Source organism: Glossina fuscipes, unplaced genomic scaffold (assembly GCF_014805625.2).
Source record: "Glossina fuscipes isolate IAEA_lab_2018 unplaced genomic scaffold, Yale_Gfus_2 148, whole genome shotgun sequence".
Taxonomy (NCBI): domain Eukaryota; kingdom Metazoa; phylum Arthropoda; class Insecta; order Diptera; family Glossinidae; genus Glossina; species Glossina fuscipes.
The window spans coordinates 46,733-66,476 of NW_023998491.1; the positions used below are offsets into that span (position 1 = coordinate 46,733).

The 19,744-nt window shown below is 34.0% G+C and overlaps 1 protein-coding gene and 1 long non-coding RNA gene across 13 annotated transcripts in view; both read right to left on the reverse strand.

Moving 5' to 3' along the window:
- LOC119641416 (myocyte-specific enhancer factor 2) overlaps window positions 1-13,063 on the reverse strand; it is a 16,630-nt gene extending 3,567 nt beyond the window's left edge. For 4 of the 12 annotated variants that reach the window (XM_038040097.1, XM_038040095.1, XM_038040093.1 and 1 more), the window contains exons 1-7: window positions 12,859-13,063; window positions 10,572-10,775; window positions 6,097-6,430; window positions 5,402-5,500; window positions 2,841-2,974; window positions 2,191-2,354; window positions 653-1,131 (exon numbers count right to left, since the gene is read on the reverse strand). In XM_038040097.1, coding sequence (XP_037896025.1) covers window positions 653-1,131; window positions 2,191-2,354; window positions 2,841-2,974; window positions 5,402-5,500; window positions 6,097-6,430; window positions 10,572-10,775; window positions 12,859-12,912 — 1,468 coding nt within the window. In that variant the 5' untranslated portion in view covers window positions 12,913-13,063. The remainder of the gene's footprint in view (window positions 1-652; window positions 1,132-2,190; window positions 2,355-2,840; window positions 2,975-5,401; window positions 5,501-6,096; window positions 6,431-10,571; window positions 10,776-12,858) is intronic. The other 8 variants (XM_038040102.1, XM_038040096.1, XM_038040094.1 and 5 more) reach the window with 7 other exon arrangements.
- Window positions 13,064-13,253: 190 nt separating this feature from the next.
- LOC119641385 overlaps window positions 13,254-19,744 on the reverse strand; it is a 72,980-nt gene continuing 66,489 nt past the window's right edge. The window contains exon 3 of the long non-coding RNA XR_005247823.1: window positions 13,254-13,361. This is a non-coding gene — a long non-coding RNA (uncharacterized LOC119641385). The remainder of the gene's footprint in view (window positions 13,362-19,744) is intronic.

The window sequence follows — 19,744 nt, forward strand, 5'->3', positions numbered from 1 at the left end:
CGATACAATATTCATTTTCATTATCTTTTTTTCTAAGGATCTTGGTCATCTGCAATATAAACATCCTATAACATTCAATTCAATTCCCTATTATCTACTTAAGAGAATAATTGCCGGCTTAAAAACAATCTACAAAGTTAAGTTCAATGGCACTCATACACTCATACACTCGGCACTAGTGCAATGGTACGTGACAATGTGATGAATGTGAGCGAACGGTATACGGCGAGATTCTCGTTTCTATTGATTTATTATATTAGCATTAAAAGTTGCGGTAGATAAATTGAAAAAATCTTTCTATTGTTAATCTCATAAGATATTATGAATTAAAAGAAAAAAAAAAAAAAAAAAAAATTGAAAAATATTTTAAAAGTGTCTTAACTATTATTATTCAGTTAATAGATTATTAGCCGTGTTAAAAATTATAAACGCATTTTTTTTTTTTTTTTGCATCGGAAAAATATTTTTATTAATTAAGCTAATAATCGATTAGAGCATTTTTTGTGTAATTAGGGCGCGCCTTATTAATATTATTATTATTATTATATATTATTCTCTTAAAAGCTTGCGTTCAAAATAAAAACAAAAAAAAAAAAAAAAACAAACTTTAAAATCATTATAAGAATTAAGTAAATGTGCGATTAATGTTTACCTGGTGTGGGCGTTAGATGACCCGTTGATGATGGTCTTGAAGTTGGCATAACCAGATGCTGTTGCGGATGATTTAAAATACTTAAATTAGTGGCTTGATCATTGGCAGAACCATTCGAGCATGTTGTCGTTGTGCCGCAACCTCCGCCTGGACCGTTACCTGCTATTACACCCATCCCGCTTGCCCCACCTATATCGCTACCACTGACACTCAGCGTCGTGGTAATGGACAGTGTATTGCTTAAATCATTAATCGTACCTAAGATATTGTTTGATCCACTTGTTGTGCCTGCTAGAGAGCCAACAATATGATTGCTACCATTGTTGTTGCCGGCACTAACAATAGAGCTGTTATTATTATTTGGCTGATGAGCTCCGGAGAGATCACGCGGTGGGGATTGAGGCTCTGATTTCACTTTAATATTGACTGGAGAGGAGGCAGGAGGTGGTGAGTTATTCGCAACCGTCAGTTGAGATAAACTAAATATAAAATAAAAACAAAAAAAAACAAGTAATTTATTTAAGTAAAACACTACAGCAGACTACGATCCATCATCAAATGATTTACACCATCCCACAATTATGCGTATAATGGCTTTTCAAGATGAGGCGTTATATGGGAAGTGGTCGAAGAAGTACTCCAATCTCAATCGTTTTCAAACAAAAAACTGTGCCCTTTAGGTTGAGCACAAAAAAAAAAGAAGTGAAACGAGACAGACACACGGACAGACAATGTTAAATTGATTCAGGAAGTGATTGTGAATTGATCAGCATAATAAAAGGTAGGTGTATCTCGAGGGTTTCTAGACTCATATAGCTATACTAAGTTCATATATCCTTGCACCACAAGCGGTGTAAGGTATAAAAAATCCAAAGATTTTACAATACATTGTTGATTTCCGCGACTGCATATACAAGTTATACTAATTTTGTAGATGCTTGGTAAAGGGTGTGCGCCTTGGCCCAAACCAAAATTTGGATTTGAAAATTTAAACGCATATTCTACGGACGACATTGCACATATAGAAAAATGGAAAAAAAATGACCACGCCTATGTAATATTGTAATGTAGTAAAATTTAATTTTTTTTTCAGTATCTTTATCAGACGCAGAAGGAAGTTTTAAAAACACCATAAAGTTTATGAACTCGTGGCTAGTTTCAAATTCACGAATCCGTTCATTCGTGTGCCTGCGGCAGTCTGCAGTTTTTGCGGTAAACATACTCCCTTGAGTGAAAATGAAGATATCGCCTTCAAATTTCCAAAAGACTTTGAAAATTACCTAAGCTTTTCAAAGGACACGCCTCTAACGCCCATAAGCCTACGCAATAAAAACTTTTATTTTGAAAATAGGCAAAACCAGCCGCGCCCACTCCATATTATAGGGCACGAAAATGTACTTCTTTTACTTTTTTTGTCTTTGTTTTTAGAATAACAGTGATGGGTATAAAAGATTCCGTCACGACCGACTATAATTTTCTTACTTAATAATGTAGTTGCATCGAAATTTTTGCAAAAATGCTGTATTTTTAAAACTTACCCCGTATGTTGCACTAGACTTTGATGGGTACTCCACGTAGGTAAACTCATAACGTCGGAGGAACTCATTGAGAAGTCTTGCGGCACAAAAGGATAGCCTTGTAAACCTGGTATAGACGTTTGCAGAGTTACTACTGGCGTATTTAGAGTGCTTGAGTTATGACGCTGAAAATACATAAATGCATACGAAATGAAATTGCTTTAAATAAAAATAAGTAAAAACTGTATAGTAGGAGACGATCCAACGGTAAGTACCCTACACCGCTTCGTTTAATGCAGTTAGACATATAACGAGTTTTCGAAATAAGATATTATATCAGCGGTGCTTGAAAATCGGGTGCAATCCAAACGATTTTCAATAGTGTTCGTCGTGTTGGTGCCAAACAGGTCGGTTTATCACACTTCATCGATATATTTTAAAAATGATGGCGTTTTTATTGAATACTAGAGAAAACAAGACGGACAGACAGACGGACGGACAGATAAGCTTAGAAGGTGTCAGAACGTGACATTGAATCAATCGGTTTACAAAAGTTTGCGTTTATCTCAAGTCCTTCTGCATGTTGCAAACATCCGCATATGTTTAATATACTCTTATACCGCTTAACTGGTGTAGGCTATAAAAATATTTTCTTTTAATTTTTCACTTACATCATTATAATGTAGTTCATCTGCGGTGGACATATTTTGAGCTATAGTTGGTGCTGGTATAACTACTCGTAAGTTGGAAGCTCGACCGTTTTGATTGCCGGGTGATTGTTGTTGTTTATGGGTTAATTGATGTGCTATTCGAAACAAAATATTTAAGTTTCATATTAGAATGTTTTTGATTTGTTTTCCATTTATGAATTCAATTAATTTTCAATTAGTTTTTAGTTTATTAATTTTATTACATGCTATTATATATAGTTGATCGTATAAATGTATTGAAATTTTTAATTACTATTTCTAATATAAACAAAAAAAAAAAAAAAACAAAAGTTATTGATAATAAGATGAATGCTTTTTCTTATTTATTTATTTTTTTTTTCTTTTTATAACTTTGCCATTATTCTCTTCTCATGTATCACTCACTACTCTTAACTATGCTAGTCTACATGTTTTTAAGTAGAACGCAATCTGTTATCGGCATATCAAGTCTATCTTAACGACTTTCCCACATTTACAATTCTAATGACTTTCTTAACAGTTCTACTCTTTATTCCGACGCTAAGTGCAGTTCTCTCGCGTTTCTATTTATGCTGATCAAATCCATGCTATCCTACATTATCTAAACTATCCTGACGTACTTCTCTTTTATTTTTTTTTAATCTTTGCGAGCCTATGTAATTCTTATTTATCCACTTCACCGCCGGATCTTCTGGTCCTATGGTATTTTACTCTATCGTCTTCTAAAAGCTATCCCTTTTTGTCGTCTACTTTCATATATCATTTCATTCTCAACTCCATTCTCGTACATGTTATCCCCTTTAATCCACCTTCTGCTGTACTATTTGTAATCGATCTTCTGGTCGTATGCTATTTCACTCTATCTCTTTCTAAGAGCTATCCCTTCTTATAGTATAATTTCATGTATCATCGCATACTCAACTCCATTCTCGTACCTGTTATCCGTTTTATGTAGCATTTGTAATGCTCGAACTCACCGTTTCCTATCTACGCTATTATGCGACTATATTTTGCTCTATTCTAACCGTTTCTCTACCGACGCTAACTAATGTTATGTGTTCTTATCTCCCGTCACACTCTTAGGAGCTATTCTATTTATTTATTTACTGCTTTTGAATTTGACTAATCACTCAGAGGATGTCTCTTATTGATGTGCCCTAATAAAGCGAAGCCGTTAAGACAGAATTGACGAAAAAGAAAGAGATAGGGAGAGATAGAGGATGTTGACCGCAGTCTACTTGGTGTTTGACCGATCTATAAATGTTGTTGCGGGGATTCCTTGGGTGAAAATAGATGTCCCGAAACCCTCACCTTTTTGTGGTGCTCCCTATAAATGTTGACTGTTGCTTTTATAGCTCTCACTTTCGAGAGTCGCACAGCCAATGGCAAAGAAGGGTTTAAGGCTTGCTATCTATAACCTGGAAGCCTAAGAAGGATGTATCGGCAGAGAGCCCTTTTTTTTAATCGAAAGAAAGCTTATTTCTTCTCCCTTGTAGAGGTTATCAGACTGCCTGATGGCCAGCGATATTTAAGAGGGCTGTAGCGTAGTTGGCTGTGTACTATGCGATGAAAACTTGGAAGCGTTATTTTCTCGAGAAAAGATAGAGAAAGGATGTTTAGATGACAGACACCTAAAGCTGCATAGCATGGCGCAAGTTCTGTACGATTGAATGATAAGTCATGAAGTTCGTGGGTATCGTTGGGGGTCAGATTGGCCTGGCAGGAAGATACACTACCCATCTGACTGGCGAGGGAATGACTTCTTACTTGACTGCTGGGTACGGCCCTTCGTGTTGGCTGTGGTTACCCTATCTAAGAGGTGTTTAGACAGAACTCGACGCAAATCGAGTCGAGTAAACGAGAAAATGGCTTAGACCCGTTTTCTATTTCTATACCTCAGGTTGGTAAGGAATCATTCAATGGGGATTGTCTTACCCCTTGGGGGTCTCCAATTGAACTGATGAATTGCCGATGGTTCCAGGGGAGCCGTTTGCTTGAGTCTTCAAACCAAATTCGAACCTTAAACCTCTAAAGACATCTGTAAATGTTAAGCCTTTGCCTGGTAAACGCGATCATTCTCAATTCGGCTGCTTTTTGCGTCCAACTCGGTCTTCTCCAAACACTTTCTCATATCATATTCTAATTGATCCTTTGCTATCCTATTGTTGTTGTTCTATACGATTCCCTTATTTCTTTCTTCTTTTTTCTTTCTTCGCTTATTCAACTCTTTAATACGCCATTTTCTTCTACTCTCGCTGAACCAAACTTGTCTAGATAATAGTGTAGTCACACATTTACTCAAAATATTAAAATTATCGCAAATAAATTAAAGAAAAAAAAAAAACGAATTTTTTTTTTACAATTTGTTAACAAATGAAAAATCGAGAGAAATTTTAAACATGCTATTTAAAGTATGTATGTGTTATAAATTAGTTAATTCTAAAAAAAAAAATGTATACTTTATATATATGTATATAAATATTGTTTTTTGTACTATAAAAACTAAATAAATAAATAAATAAATAAACAAAATTAAAGCCCACCTATACCAGGACTTGGACCCGGACTTGGAGAACCAACAAGCGGCGAATGTGAATGAGGATAACCATTTGACATCTCCAACATGGAGCCCGATGGATAAACTATATATATGCATATGTATGTGTAGGCGTTTTGGTTTTGTTTTTAAATACGTTGTTTTTGTTTTTATGATTAAACGTTTAGAAATTGATTTTAATTTCATATAAAAAGAAATGTGAATAAAAACACGATAACGACGACGATGAAGATGATGATGACGATGATGATGACGATGATGATGACGATGTTGATGGTGTTGTAATAAATGAAAATACAGGAAAAAAAGAAAGAAAAATTATATATGTATGTGAATAATACATCATTTATAAATACTTTAAATTAAAAAAACAAAAAAAACAAAAACAAAAATTGAAATAAATAAACGTGCAAAGGTTAAAAATAATGAAATAAAAATGATTTAACAAGAAAAAATTACAATAATAAAAATAAAATAAAGCTAAAAATTAAACAAAAACTATTTAAAAAAAGAAATTAAAAATCGAAGGTTAAGAAAGAAACTTAAAAGTTGTTTTTTTTTTTTAAATAGAAATACAACAACAACACAAGAAACAAAATAATAATATATTTAATATAAACATAAATAATACAACAGTAAAACAACAACAATAATATATTGGTTTTCTTATTCAACACTAACTTATCAATGACATCCCACCTGAATCCGTTTCCGAACTCGATGGTCGTGGGCTGATGTTTGTGTGGGACATTTGCGGACTGGACTGTAGCATATTATCACCGTAAGCGCCCGCCACTGGCACCGACACCGGTAATGTATAATTGGAATTTGTCATATTACGTGCCGCGCTGGTCCCGCCGGCCATTTGCGACCGATGCATACATAATTGAAAGTCTTCATCGATTTTATTGTATCTGGCTTCAGTGCGTGGTGTAACCACATCAGATTCCGGTTCAGGCGAATCCGGTGACATGACACCATTTTTGTTCTCCTTCTGGAAAGGTGAAGATAGAATCTATAAATTTTTTACAATTTAGATAATTATTAATAAAAAGATTTACGAAAATTATTTTATAAAATAATTATAAACATTTACATAAAAATATAAAATAAAAAGCATTTAAGACTACAATAAACAACCCTTTGGGCCGACCATTACATATGCACCAGCGCTATACTTAATAACGTTAGCCACACAACGACTTTAACAAATAAGGCTTTTTGTGGCGAATAATCAAAAGAGTGACCCGATCCGAACCATTTTTAATAGCGTTCGTCTTTGAGCCAAAATAGGTCGGTGTATCAAATTTCATGAAAATATCTTAAAAATTGCCAGCTGAAAGTTGAACAAAAGAAAACAAAATCGACGGACAGACAGACAACCCTAGATTGATACGTGGGTGCATCAAATTTCATTAAAATATTTGAAAAATTCCTACTTAGAGATTGTAAGCAAGACGGAAAGTAAGACAAACGGGTAGACAATTTTAGATCGATGCAAAAAGTGCCTCTGATAGCAGATGAACAAGCAGACTGACAAGTTTAGATCGATGCAGGAAGTGATGTCTGTTCTTGTATGTTTGTGTGCAACTCATAAACCGCATGTTTTGAGACGTTTTGATGAAATGCGAGAAAATGATTCTGAATAGATCGATATAATAAAACTCTAGTCTACTTTCATTCTTTCTAGATCTTCCATGCATACGAATCAACTTCATATTACCTGGATCACAAGCTATGTAGGGTGTAATTAATCTTTGAAACAATACTTTCAGGCAAAATGTAAAAAATTTTTTAAATAAGAAACAAATTAAGTTCATTTCTTTAAAAGTAGCTCTCTCCTAAAGGAATACAATATACGGTTGGCTTCCTCCCAGTCTTCGAAACCTTCCAAAATAATATTCTCAGACCAACTTCCTTAAATTTCGGAAATGGAGCAAAATCTGGTCAATAAGATGATGGTTGCGGAACGAAAGTACGTCTAAGTCTCTTTTCACACGATGGATACGCTTCCAAAAAAATTCGTGTAAAAAAATTCGCGTAAAAAGAGATCAAGGTGTGCTTTCGTGTACTTTTTTGCACGATAAATTCGTTCCCAAAAAAATGCGTGTAAAAAGAGAATTACGTGTATTGCGCGAATCTGAAGTCTGCGTAGAAAAATCAATGGAATGAGAGGCAAAGCGTTATCTTGATGTCCATGCGAAGGATTGTCTGCCCGCAATAATCGCAAACAATCCCACGAAAAAGACGCATAATATTTTAATAACACTTCACCTTATTCATATTTTGGCCCGCCGCGCCAAATATTAATAATTAAGCAAGACTTGGTTTTATTACTTTTTGATCACTGTATACGTTATCAGTTATAGTTGTTTGTCTTTTATACACAGACTCGTAGATTAATCATGAATCAATCTCAACCTTCGTCGCACTTCTTACTGGAGGAAAATAAAAGAACGCGGGAAGTTAGCTAACTATATTTTAAGTTTTGCAACATTTTTTTGACTTTTGTCTTGCGTGAGTAGGTTTATATTGGTGTCTCCAGCTTCGAAAACAAGCCCAAGTGTGCAATTTTGGCGTTCCGAAGGAAGAGCCAAGGTTGAAGAAACCCTTTAAGTGTAACGAGCAATATTAGCGAAGCAGTTTTTAAGCTGGTGCTGTAATCCGGTAATATGTTTATTAAATTCCGTCCGATCGATGTTCGAAAAAATGTTTTTTTTTTTTTTGAACTGATATCAGTGGAAGTCATTACTTGCCAAAAATTGTTCTATTGCTTGGTTAACTTAAACGGACACTTCTTGTTGAAAAATCCTATATATATATGTATATGACTTAGTTGGTCTATGATCCGCATTTTTAGACGTTGATACGCTCTCTCTTTCAATGACGGATAGATATAAAATTTAAATAAAAGGAATATATTTCCAACAATTATACCTTGTCAGTGGAATGTCACGGTTTGTGTCAGCGTACTACAGAATTAGGATAAATATAGATGTATGTTAAAATGTGTTGGTTTAATGCAAGTTTCTAGTACAAATATGAAACTTTCAATAAAATCCATTAGCGAGAGAAATGCTAATAAAACGCATTAACATAAACATTATAAAATCAACAATGAAAACAATCGTGACTGTGTTGAAAAGCAATCGAACATTTCCAAGAAACTTATAACATCGCTTCTATAGCAACTGAAAAAAAGGAAGACTTTGCTTTTGGATCAAACATTACTCTAAATGCAGGGTACGATGTGCGGATAAGTAAACGAACTTGAGTTATAGGTAACTTTATAAAGACTAAGGTGAGTTGTGTGCCCTGGCACTATTAAGAACGTCAGCAAAGCTTTTGGGTTAGCAATGAATAGTTTGCTTGAGCCGACTATAGAGGGTGTAGATAATCGAGACGGTTTTTCTAATACCTTTCTAACGCGTGCGTACATGAAGATCAGTGAAGTAATTCAGTTCTAAAGAATCCCAATTTTATATAAAATAGCCGTTAAAAGATTAGCATTCCTGGTAAAGTGTGAAAGAAAGGCGCACAAATTGTGTGTGACACCGGAACTTGAGTGACAAGAGGACAAACGGAAGAAAGGTGATCTTAAGTCAACCGAGATGGTCGCAGATCACAAGTTACTAACTATGCTAACTATGTTCAGATTCTTTTCATGTCCAACATCAGCTATGGTATAACAGAATACTAAGTTTGACGCGAATGTGTATAATACCGAAAAGGACTTGAGATGAATCGGTTTTACTATTATTATTATAATTAACTAGGCCAAAGTCTTAAAGTACTAGCATCTAAGTCCAGCGGCTTTATTAACAACTCTACCATACTTGAGATTTGAAGTCTACCGATCGATCAGAATCACTTTCTGAATCGACATGTGTCTGTTTGTCCATCTTCCGTCCGTCTTGTATGTTGTCCGCCGTTAGATGGGTGCGCATACACAGGTCCCATGAATTTCACCCCTTTCTGAAGCTAAGCAACTTTTTCATTCTTGAACGGACACGTTTATACGAACCCTTCTATCAAATTCTATACCGCATATAATATAACGCGGTGTGGACGCATTATCTGATTGGTACTGAAAGTTCTTAGGAATTTTGTACATTTCCAACGTTACATACCCTACGACATTTGTGGTACGAGGGTACGTTAAGTTTGTGCGGATCTATGCGATACCCAGAGGGACACCCACCTTTTACTGCGCCGAATCAATTTAAGCTTGTCTGCTCGTAAGTTCATTGGCCAATCTTGTTTTCTTATGTCTAGTCTATAGGGCGCAAAGTTTTGGTAAACGGACACGTTTCGACCCAAGGACAAAACCTATTGAAAGTTCTTCCAGCGCTTCCTATATAATGCCCTATTTTGAAAAGTTGTTACGTGAGTAACAGTAGTTTGGCGCACAGTGTACCTAATGATGGGCGATGTTCTTATCTTAAAGAAAGCGGAACAAAAGAAACGAATGAATGGAGCATGACCGGTTTTTTAGCCTATTTATAGGTGCACCCATAGAATATATATACAAATTTTTATCGCTCTATTTCTTGTGCTTCATGAGCAACGAGCAGTACTTTCGCTTTTGAAAACGGAAGCGTTCTTGGTTTATATTGTAGTGTCAAGCTATGGGTAACGGCCTCCGATAACTTAATTTTTGCAATGCTTATTACAAGCAGACGCACAGTCATCCATGGACTGCGGAATAGATAAGAGCGGCGACTGCCAAGTCGATCTTCGCGGATTCGAGTGTCAGTACGGTTTCACCATAATTGGTCTTAGCTATAGAAAGCGCTTTGTCGGTAATGTTGAACCACCGGGATAGGGCCACTTTCGCCTTATTCTCCTAACCGTTGCCGTATCACATGTATAGGCGACGCCCTTTGGCCTTGAGTGGTCATATTACAAAGCCAAAAAAATACGGACAGACAGAACTGCCTATATTCACTCAAAATATGATGCTAATTAAGAATATATTTTATATATATTTTTAGGTTATTTGAAACTTTTTTCTGGACTTTGCATCGCATGAATGTTGCAAGCATAACACTGTACAACATTGATTATTCAAAGATTGAAGGGCAAAAAATTGCTTGATTACCTTAATTAAATATTAAATCTGAAGAGTTACTTTTGAATTTATAAATTAAACTTACCTCAATTATATTTTGATTAGTTATTGATTCATGCGGTTCGGTACATTCCGTGTATTTGAGAAGAACTTTATCCATATCGGTACTGGCATATTGATAAAGTTTATTATTCGATGAGAATATAATTAAAGCAATTTCGCAATCACACAGCACTGACAATTCGTAGGCCTTCTTCATGACACCAAATTTACGTTTATTGAACGTAACCTGAAAATAAAAACAAAAAAAAAAAAATATAGACAATGATAGTATAGTAAAGACCAAGTCATCTAATATATATATATATATATATATGTATACAATATTTAAATAGAAATAAAATCAATAATTTCTCTATACAATTTTCAAATGAATTAAAGATAAAGGGAAAATGTATATAAATGCTTAGAAAGGAAAATCAAAAGGATAACGCAAACGACATAGTTAACCTGAAAGTTAAACCACTTATATCCGTTATAATAATAATGTGCACACACATGCAAATAAAAAGGCATATGTGTACATGTACAAATTTTCTAAGGTACACGTAAACCGTATGCCGAGGAAGCAACAGAAATTTGCGTCATTATAATTAATGAATAATTAAGTAAATGGGAAAAACTTTAAATCGACTTAATGGCAAAGAGCCTGAGACCTAGGAGTTGATGGACTTTACTAATTACACTATAACTAATCTTATGTTCTCAAAGGTTTTTTTTCTTTTTTGTTTTTTCACACTGACCTACATATTAACATCAATCACCTAATCATGAATATTAGTATTGGAGTAGCTTCATCGAACATTCGAGAGCCATAGACAGGAATTTTATAAATTGAGATTTGTATATATGAACTATGTATTTCCACCTCAAGATTTTTCCACTTTTAATAGTACCTGCACGGGGACCTTCTTTAGGTTTTAGTTAGAATATATCACTGCTTTATGGTCACCTTCTTAACGTTATCATATTGAAGTGCAGTTCAAAAGTAATTCTTGTTCTTCTCTCTAACAATGGAACTCACAAATGGGACGGAAATCTCTAGCAATGCAATACCATCACTAGATTACTATTTAAAGGTCTAGGTTACTATTTATAGGTCTATAAAGTAAGTTACTAGGGTTTCCTTTATGTTTGTTTAGTTGCTTTTAAGTTCTCTTTTTTTTTTCTTTTTTTTTAATATTATATATGAGAAATAGTTTAAATTATAATCTATTAATACTTAATTATATATTTATAAAAAAACAGTTTAAGTTTAATTTAATGGCATTTACAATGCCAAGACAGACTTGAGAGGCCGTACAAGATGATGTCTGTCCATCTGTCTGTTCATCCCTGTGAAACGTTCGCATAAATTCAATTTGAAATTTAGCAAAAACATTGCAAGCAGGTTGATATGAAAAATGATTCGAATCGTGAACTTAGGACTCGTCTTTACTACACATAAATTGAGACCGATTCGAGGATTTTCCGCGCTGCATGATATCTTATTTTATGCAAGAGCATTTATATAGGTGGAGATTTGAAATAGTCCATATGTACCTAGTAAGCCCAGTTAGTGTTTTCCGGCGATTAAGAAGTCTATTCAACTTATTTGTTTATAAAGGGAGTTAGTCTCAACATAGTCCATTTTTAATAATTTTCATGTTTAGACGGAAATATATCAAAATTTCCTCAATGACTCTGAAAAATTCTGATAGTACATAAGAAAGCATGGACAGATGGACAGACGGACCGACGTGCTTAAATTAATTCGGATAACTTTGAACAGACTTACCTAATAATATGTCAAGCGGTGTTGGATGCTACAGAAATTTTTTACCAACATCGTATACTATACCTAACATAAATAGTAGGGGCGTAGTGCTGTAAGGTATAATATATATATTGACTACGATTTTTGGCGAGATGCCTTCCCCCGTTATTAGAACCGTTAAGAGGGGTAATAGTTTTCAAGATGGAATTCACCTTGTCTAACTTTGAAAGAAGAAGAAAAGAAGATAATCTTCCTTGCTAGTACTCATCTCAGTTTCTCTTTAGTCTAAGTATAATGCAATCATAATAATAATAATAGAATAGAAAAATATTTGCCAATTGACTACAACTGCTACTACCACTATTACATTATGATTACAGATTGATGAAAAAATTCCGATTTCTTTGTTTATCTCATATCTACATCGTACCCATCAATCAGCAGAGACTATCTGGATGCTCGTAAGTGCTATACAACAACAATTCTTTCAAGTTTAATATAAAATTTTCACATTTTTTCCCTCTTTTTTTTGCATTTCATTTAAGCGAACACTTACCTGACGATTTCGTTCATCCGTGATACGTGATATCTGTATTTTCTTTCTACCCATGGCCGTTGTATTATTTTACAATAAAAATGAAACGTTTCGAAAAATCTTATGCAAGCAATTTGTCAGTGAAAGCTCTCTTTACTTTCTTTGTTATCCCGAGTTTCGGTTGCTATTCCTTTTTTTTTTTTTAAGGCCGTCTTTGCGGATTGTTTTTAAAGATATTTTTTGGTTTTTTGGTTTTTTATCTAAAAACTTTTAAATAGTTTTGCAATAGATTTGTTGTAGTTGTTTCTTTAAAGTAAGCTTTCATATAAAAATATTTTGTTTATAATTTTCGTTACTCTTTTATTTTGTTTTTTATTTTTTTATAATTTTTTGGACGGTGTTTATGACGCAGGTTTCCTTTTCCTTTTTCTTCTTTTTCTTTGTTTATCTGATTTACCCCGATTTATATTGTTTGCAGGTTCCAATGTAGTTTTTATTTAATGTACAACGAAATAACATAGAGTCTGTAAAGAGAAAAAGGAAAATAATAATAATAATAATAATAATAATAATAATAAAAATAATAATAGAATAAAAATTTATTAAATTGCATTGAATTAATTCTTCTTTTTTGTTTTTTTTTTTTTCTTTCTTTCATTTATTACGAGTGAGATATCTTATGATTATGTCACAATATCTATATGTATTGTACGTTAACCTAATTGGCACCTGTGATAACCTATCACATCAGCCATATTTCAAACAGACTCAGTTACATATCTATAAACAGTAAACAAAACATGATTCGGAAAAGTTTACCTATTTATGTATGAGGGTGTGATGCAGGCACACACGACGTTGAATTTATTTACAGATTTTTACATGCTTTGCATATAGGAGTGTATTGCTGTATATGCGAGAGTACATTTGCATTTGTTTGTTTAATTATTATAATACATTTTATAATGTAAATAATGAATTTCTATAGAATTTTATTAAATAAATTTAAATGCATTTTAATTTCAAGATTAAAACGTCACTGAGTTATCTTATGAGACTAACAACAATATAATTATTTTATTATTTTGCATAGAGGCAAACAACTCAATAAACTACATTAGGTTTAGGGCGAATTTTCGATGCCCATCTATTAACCGATACTGATAGGAAAAGTTAATATCACTGAGATGGAATTTGTTGAACTTTCCATTGCAGTCACCAGACAATTGCTTCTTCTGCTAACCAATGACATATTGCCATGCAGAGCTTGGACGGTAATACGTGCTACCGGTGCTTACGTAGTTAGCCTCAAAAGATTCATTGCCCTTTCCATGCCGTATCCATATTATCTACATCTTCTTGACCTTTCTTTTCATACTCTACACCAGTTGTAATATAAGATAACGTTGAATTCCTGCAGTGCAAGTCCGGAAAGTATTTGACATACCACCTTATATAATACCGATCGATTCACTATCATTTCCTGTGTGTCCGTTTGTCAGTATTATTGTTTTGTTTTCAACCTACAAGTCGCAATTTTTTAAATATTCTGACGAAAGGTAGTACACCCATATGTTTAGGAAAACGAACGCTATCTAAAATCGTCCAGATCAAATTGCTTTTCCGATCACTTCCAACATAACGTCTAATTATGAAAGGTAGTTATGTGAATGCCTATAGAATGGATTTTTTCTTTTTCAAACACGTTTCTAATTTGTGCAGAGCATAATTACAGACTTGATCCGAAAACTTAACCAAAGCGGATTGTATGTCAGCCTTTATTCCATCTTTGACAGATGTGCAGCTTTCAACGAAACATAAAAGAACTACCGAAGGTCATAAGAATATTCTTAAATTGACTCAGTATTTCAAACAGATAAAGAATGCTTACTCGGCACCTTTGGTTATAAGCGATGAGGTCTATAAAGTATTTTCTAGATTAAAAACCGATCAATTGCCCGGGGATGATAGTACTTGTAGAGTATGAACTTTTAAAGGGCTCTGATAAAAATTTGTGCGCTTTCTGCAACATATTGTAGATTACACTTCACTAGTTAACTGGTGAACTACTTAAATTCAAATGTAAACGTCTCAGCAGAGCTGTGTTAAGGTTGTTGGTCCAATTTGTCTTCACACTCACACAATTTTAAGATGTGCCATGCAGCAGTCGAATGATCGATGTCATGTTCCCTTGCACTTGCAAAGTGATTAGATGTGGATTATTCTCCAATATGGGCGGCAAAATGTCATTATCGTCTGCCTCGACGATCTTTTATTGAAGCCGAACCATATTTGGCAAGTTCGAGCTTTTACAGTTTAACTTCCCATCTTGTCACATATGTTTTCAAAGGCAGCCAATCCATTGCCTCGTTTATAGAAGTCATACCAAATGCAATATCTTCAATTAAATATATTCACTTCACTCTTCGCAACTAACTAACGAACCATATGACAATAGTCTTCTTATATTCCATGAGAAATAGGTTAAATAATAAGGTTCCACATGATCCATTCTATCTACTTAGGATGCATAGGATAGAACTTTCTCGTCAACTTAATATATTTATTCTTTTTGAAATCCTTTATTTAGCTACAAAAAAAAAGGTAGCCTAGTTTAAAGAAGAAGACTTCAAAGCTTGGTTTAAAGAATATCAGCCATTGTGTCTATTTGTTTTTGTGAGTTCCGAGTTTTTTCATGTCCACTTTGCCTAAACGCACATCTCCTAAGATGCAGCCGCACCCTATCCCTCTTTCACTTTAACGGACCATCAACCGGTGTTTATATACCTGGAAGACAAGTCTCCCCACTGAGGGACTGGTCACTAAACAAAGTTAAGATAAAAAAAAGTCTCTTAGAAAAAAAGATTCGCTACAAAAATCTAATCCTCGTAACGAGACGCATTCTAAAGTACACAGAACGTTTTTAGCGCATGATAATGGCGCCATCTATTGCCAGTTGTCTGACTTGACAACCTTCACTGATGTTTCCCTATTAATGTTATTAGTGACAAAGACTTTGTTGCATCGACACCAAAATGAATATCGAACCAAGAGTCAACATTAAGTTCTGCCAAAACTTTTCTACCGAGACGCGCCACATGATGAAACATGTCTATGGCGATGAGCGTATTGTGCCGTAACAGCGTTCACGAATAATAAACGCGCTACAAGAATGATCGGGTAGACGGAAATGATGACTAAGATGTTGAGCAAACGAAACTTGTGGTAAATGAAGACGCCATCAAAACTGTGCATGAATTCATCAAAGATAAGTGAAAATCCGTACAGAAATTAATGGGAATGAAACAAAGTATCTCTTAAACAATAATCTATTCGAGTTTAATCTTCGAACTTATACACGCCTTCATTCCGCGCAAAATGACATCACACTCCAAATTGTAAAAAAAGTCACATCGATTGAGCACACGCTCCATAGGCTTTGAGCTCTATCTATCGTTCTCTTGAATTTCTCCTCCTAACTGTGTACGTGTAGAGATCTACAGGAGGCTGTTCCTAAATGATTGGTCATGAAAAGGGATTCCTATAAATGGTTTTTTAATCAAAAATCGTATTTTAATGATCCACTGAGGGATTTCTGCCAAAGCACGAAATGTATTGGCCGGCCAATGGTAACGACGTGCGAGCCATTCGTCAATGAAGCATTGTAACGAGATACAGTCGAGGGCTTCCATCTGTGCAACAAACACGCCATCACCGCCATCTACAAAGCTAACTTAGCTTACTTCTCTCTATATATATTTGATTGCCTTACCCTGACTTGACGAACCATTAACGAGGAATGTATCTTTCGACTTCGGGTATACATATTGATACTAGGAGCACTTTTGTACTTTACTGCACGCCATAGACATACGCTTTACAGTGCAGAGTCATAGCTTGGGATATTAAAATTATTGCGCCTAATGTGTAATGGGATTCTTCTTCGCTATATATATATATATATATATATATATATAAAATTGTTTATAACGATGTATTGAAATGAATTTCAAAAATATTTTAATGGCTAATTTAGAAAGAAAAAAAAACACATTTTTTTTTTTTTTTCTTTTGAATAAACTTTTCAAATACATTACACATTTTCATTCTGGTTGATGATCGGCATCGTGTATGTACATACATATGTAAAAATGAAAATGGTTAATTAATTATTTAAGAAAAAACGAACAAGAACAACTACAAAAGCAAAAAAGAGAAAAAAGAAACCAAAAAGAAAAAGAAAAACCAAGAAAGTGATGCATATCATGTTGGCCTAATGCCCAATTTCTTAAGCTAATGAATGCAACTAAAAGATATCAAAATAGTTGTCATAATAATAATAATAATAATAAAAACAAAAACAAAAGTGCAAAAAAATACCGCCAATTAAACTAAAAGAAAAGCTGAAAATCTTATCCACACCTTTGCTTGCAAAAAACACGAAAGACGAAAGACGAAAGACGAAAGAATACTTTACACAAACACCTACAAACTAAGCTAAACCCAGCTAAGCCAAGTTAGAGAAGAATCCCACACCCTCAGGTATTTTCTCTTTAATTGTTTGGTTTGTTGGATTTGAGTTTAAGAAAACACAGGACATAGAGATAACAACTGTGAGTAGGTAACAGAGAACTATTAAAATACATACAATTTCCTTCCGTTCTGGGCAAACACAAATGTGCTCAAGTGGCCAAACACCACATCGTATTCATTCATATCACACAACTATATATATATATATATATATATATATATGCAAAATTTAAATATGAAATCAAGTTTTTTATATGCGCACGTGTACGTGTACGTGTCGGTATGCAAAAAGTCTATAAGAAGCTTAGTTACTCAGTTGTGGTGCCAGATGATGGCATATGAAAACCAAGTCAAGTTTTGACCCTAAGCTATAAACTCATTGTGTGTTTTGGTTTATTTTCCCTTTTACTTTTTTTTTTTTTATTTAGCTTCCCCTCCCTATTGTTCAGTTATGATTTGTAGAATAGTTGTTGGTTTTTGTTTATGGAGAAGTTATTTCCTTGAAAAACAAAACCAAGTTATTTAAAGAAAAATATTTGAAATATTTGCATAACCAATAAAAATAAAAATTATTTTTTAACAACGTCTTTTACAAAACAAAAAGTATTCGAATGCGAATATAAAATTATAAACAATGCAAAAAGGGGAAAATAGAGAAATTTTTACAGACTTTATGAAGATCTCTTATAGGAAAGTGGTCACAAAAGAGCTCGATTTGATATACAGAAGGTTGTTGTTGTTTGAAAAGAAAACAACAAAAATTACTATGAGTGCGAGAGTGATAACCTTATAAAGCTTAAGCCTGTAGTCATGTTTTTCATCATGTGTTTGTTCGATGACCACGATCAGGGAATACTTTCAGGGAATTCTGTCATTAATATGTGACAAAATATTTATTTCATTTAAAAAGTCTCAGTCCTATCATTATTAAAGATGACTTAGATTTCTCTCTGTTTTTTTGGTTTTAAAAAAAAAATGTTAGGTGACAGAATTTCAACGAGGTGATACAAGTTGCCAAAACGAATATCGAGTTAATCGTCAACGCAAAGCAACTAAGTTACAGATGGTGATGAAAACCTACGATATTGGATAAACATTAACCGAAGGTAGTCGATCCAGCCGACATGACAAGCATTTTAGAAAGTACTGCACTTTGGATATTGTCTGAAAATTTGTGTAGGGGTAAAGCTGTTCTGCAAGAGTCCTCCTACATTTTCTCACAATTGAACGAGAGCGCCATCACAAGTATCTCCCTCTGAAGGGTGCAGCAATGTTTCGTAGTAGAAAAGCCAAGCGTTTGTATCGATTCTTAATACTAAATCAAACATAAGTCCCTTACTTCACGCCATAGACACAGGGACGTCATAAGAAAGGACTGCAAATTTGAAAAATCTGCTGCTAAGAAAGCAAAGGCAATTCCTACCAGCAGGGTCTTGATGTCAGTTATTTGGGATACGCTGGATGAACTTTTATTAGTTATCTTTAAAAGGCACCAAAATTTACTTGGGCCAAACTACTAAAAATATGCTACGTAAATCCCTTTGACGTAGGCTGTAAATTTTATGGTATACGGAGTACGTCCGGTATTAAGTGTGACACGTTGACTTAAGCGCCTTCTTTTCGAAAGAAGTTTGATAGGCTTAGCAAACAAACTAAAGGGAAACCTACGTTCACCTAGAATCAAATGTTAATCACCAAATTTTTTAAAATCAATTTCTAAAGACCAGCAAGCCCATAAGAATAGTCGTTTAGGACTCATAAGGACTCATAAAGTATTCCAAAAAGTTGTTCTTCTATATCAACAGATATTTCTTTCATTATTATAGATTTTGATATAAGTGAATTTGAAAAAGTGAAGAAAGAAAAAAGACAGGGCCAAATCCAAGCTCCAAAGCTCTCCGCTTTAGGGATGGGACTATACATAAATAAGTTAGTAGTATTCTAAGACTAATTCTATATTGTTCTTATTGTTCCATCACTCTAAGTGTACCATGCTATGTAAGCATCATAATCTATTAAACAACTGCAATAAAATATATATTTTAGTTCACTGAGACATACGCTGGCTTTTTACTATTACTTGCAAATTTTTATCCAATTTATTCTATTAAAAATATAACATACACACGCATAAGCAATAAAGTAATGAAATTTAAATCTAAAGTTTATTCGTGACACTAGACCTATCGATGTTTCCCTTGCTCTTCTCTTCATATCGAAATGGGTCAATTCCATCCATAATTTTCCTAGATGCTCTGTTGTCACAAAAATAAAATAAAAAAGCTGAAATTTTGCAAAAATATTCTATGATCGAGTGAGAAGCGAACCCGAGAATTAGGGTGTAATTATCTTACATGGGCGCCCATAATATAAC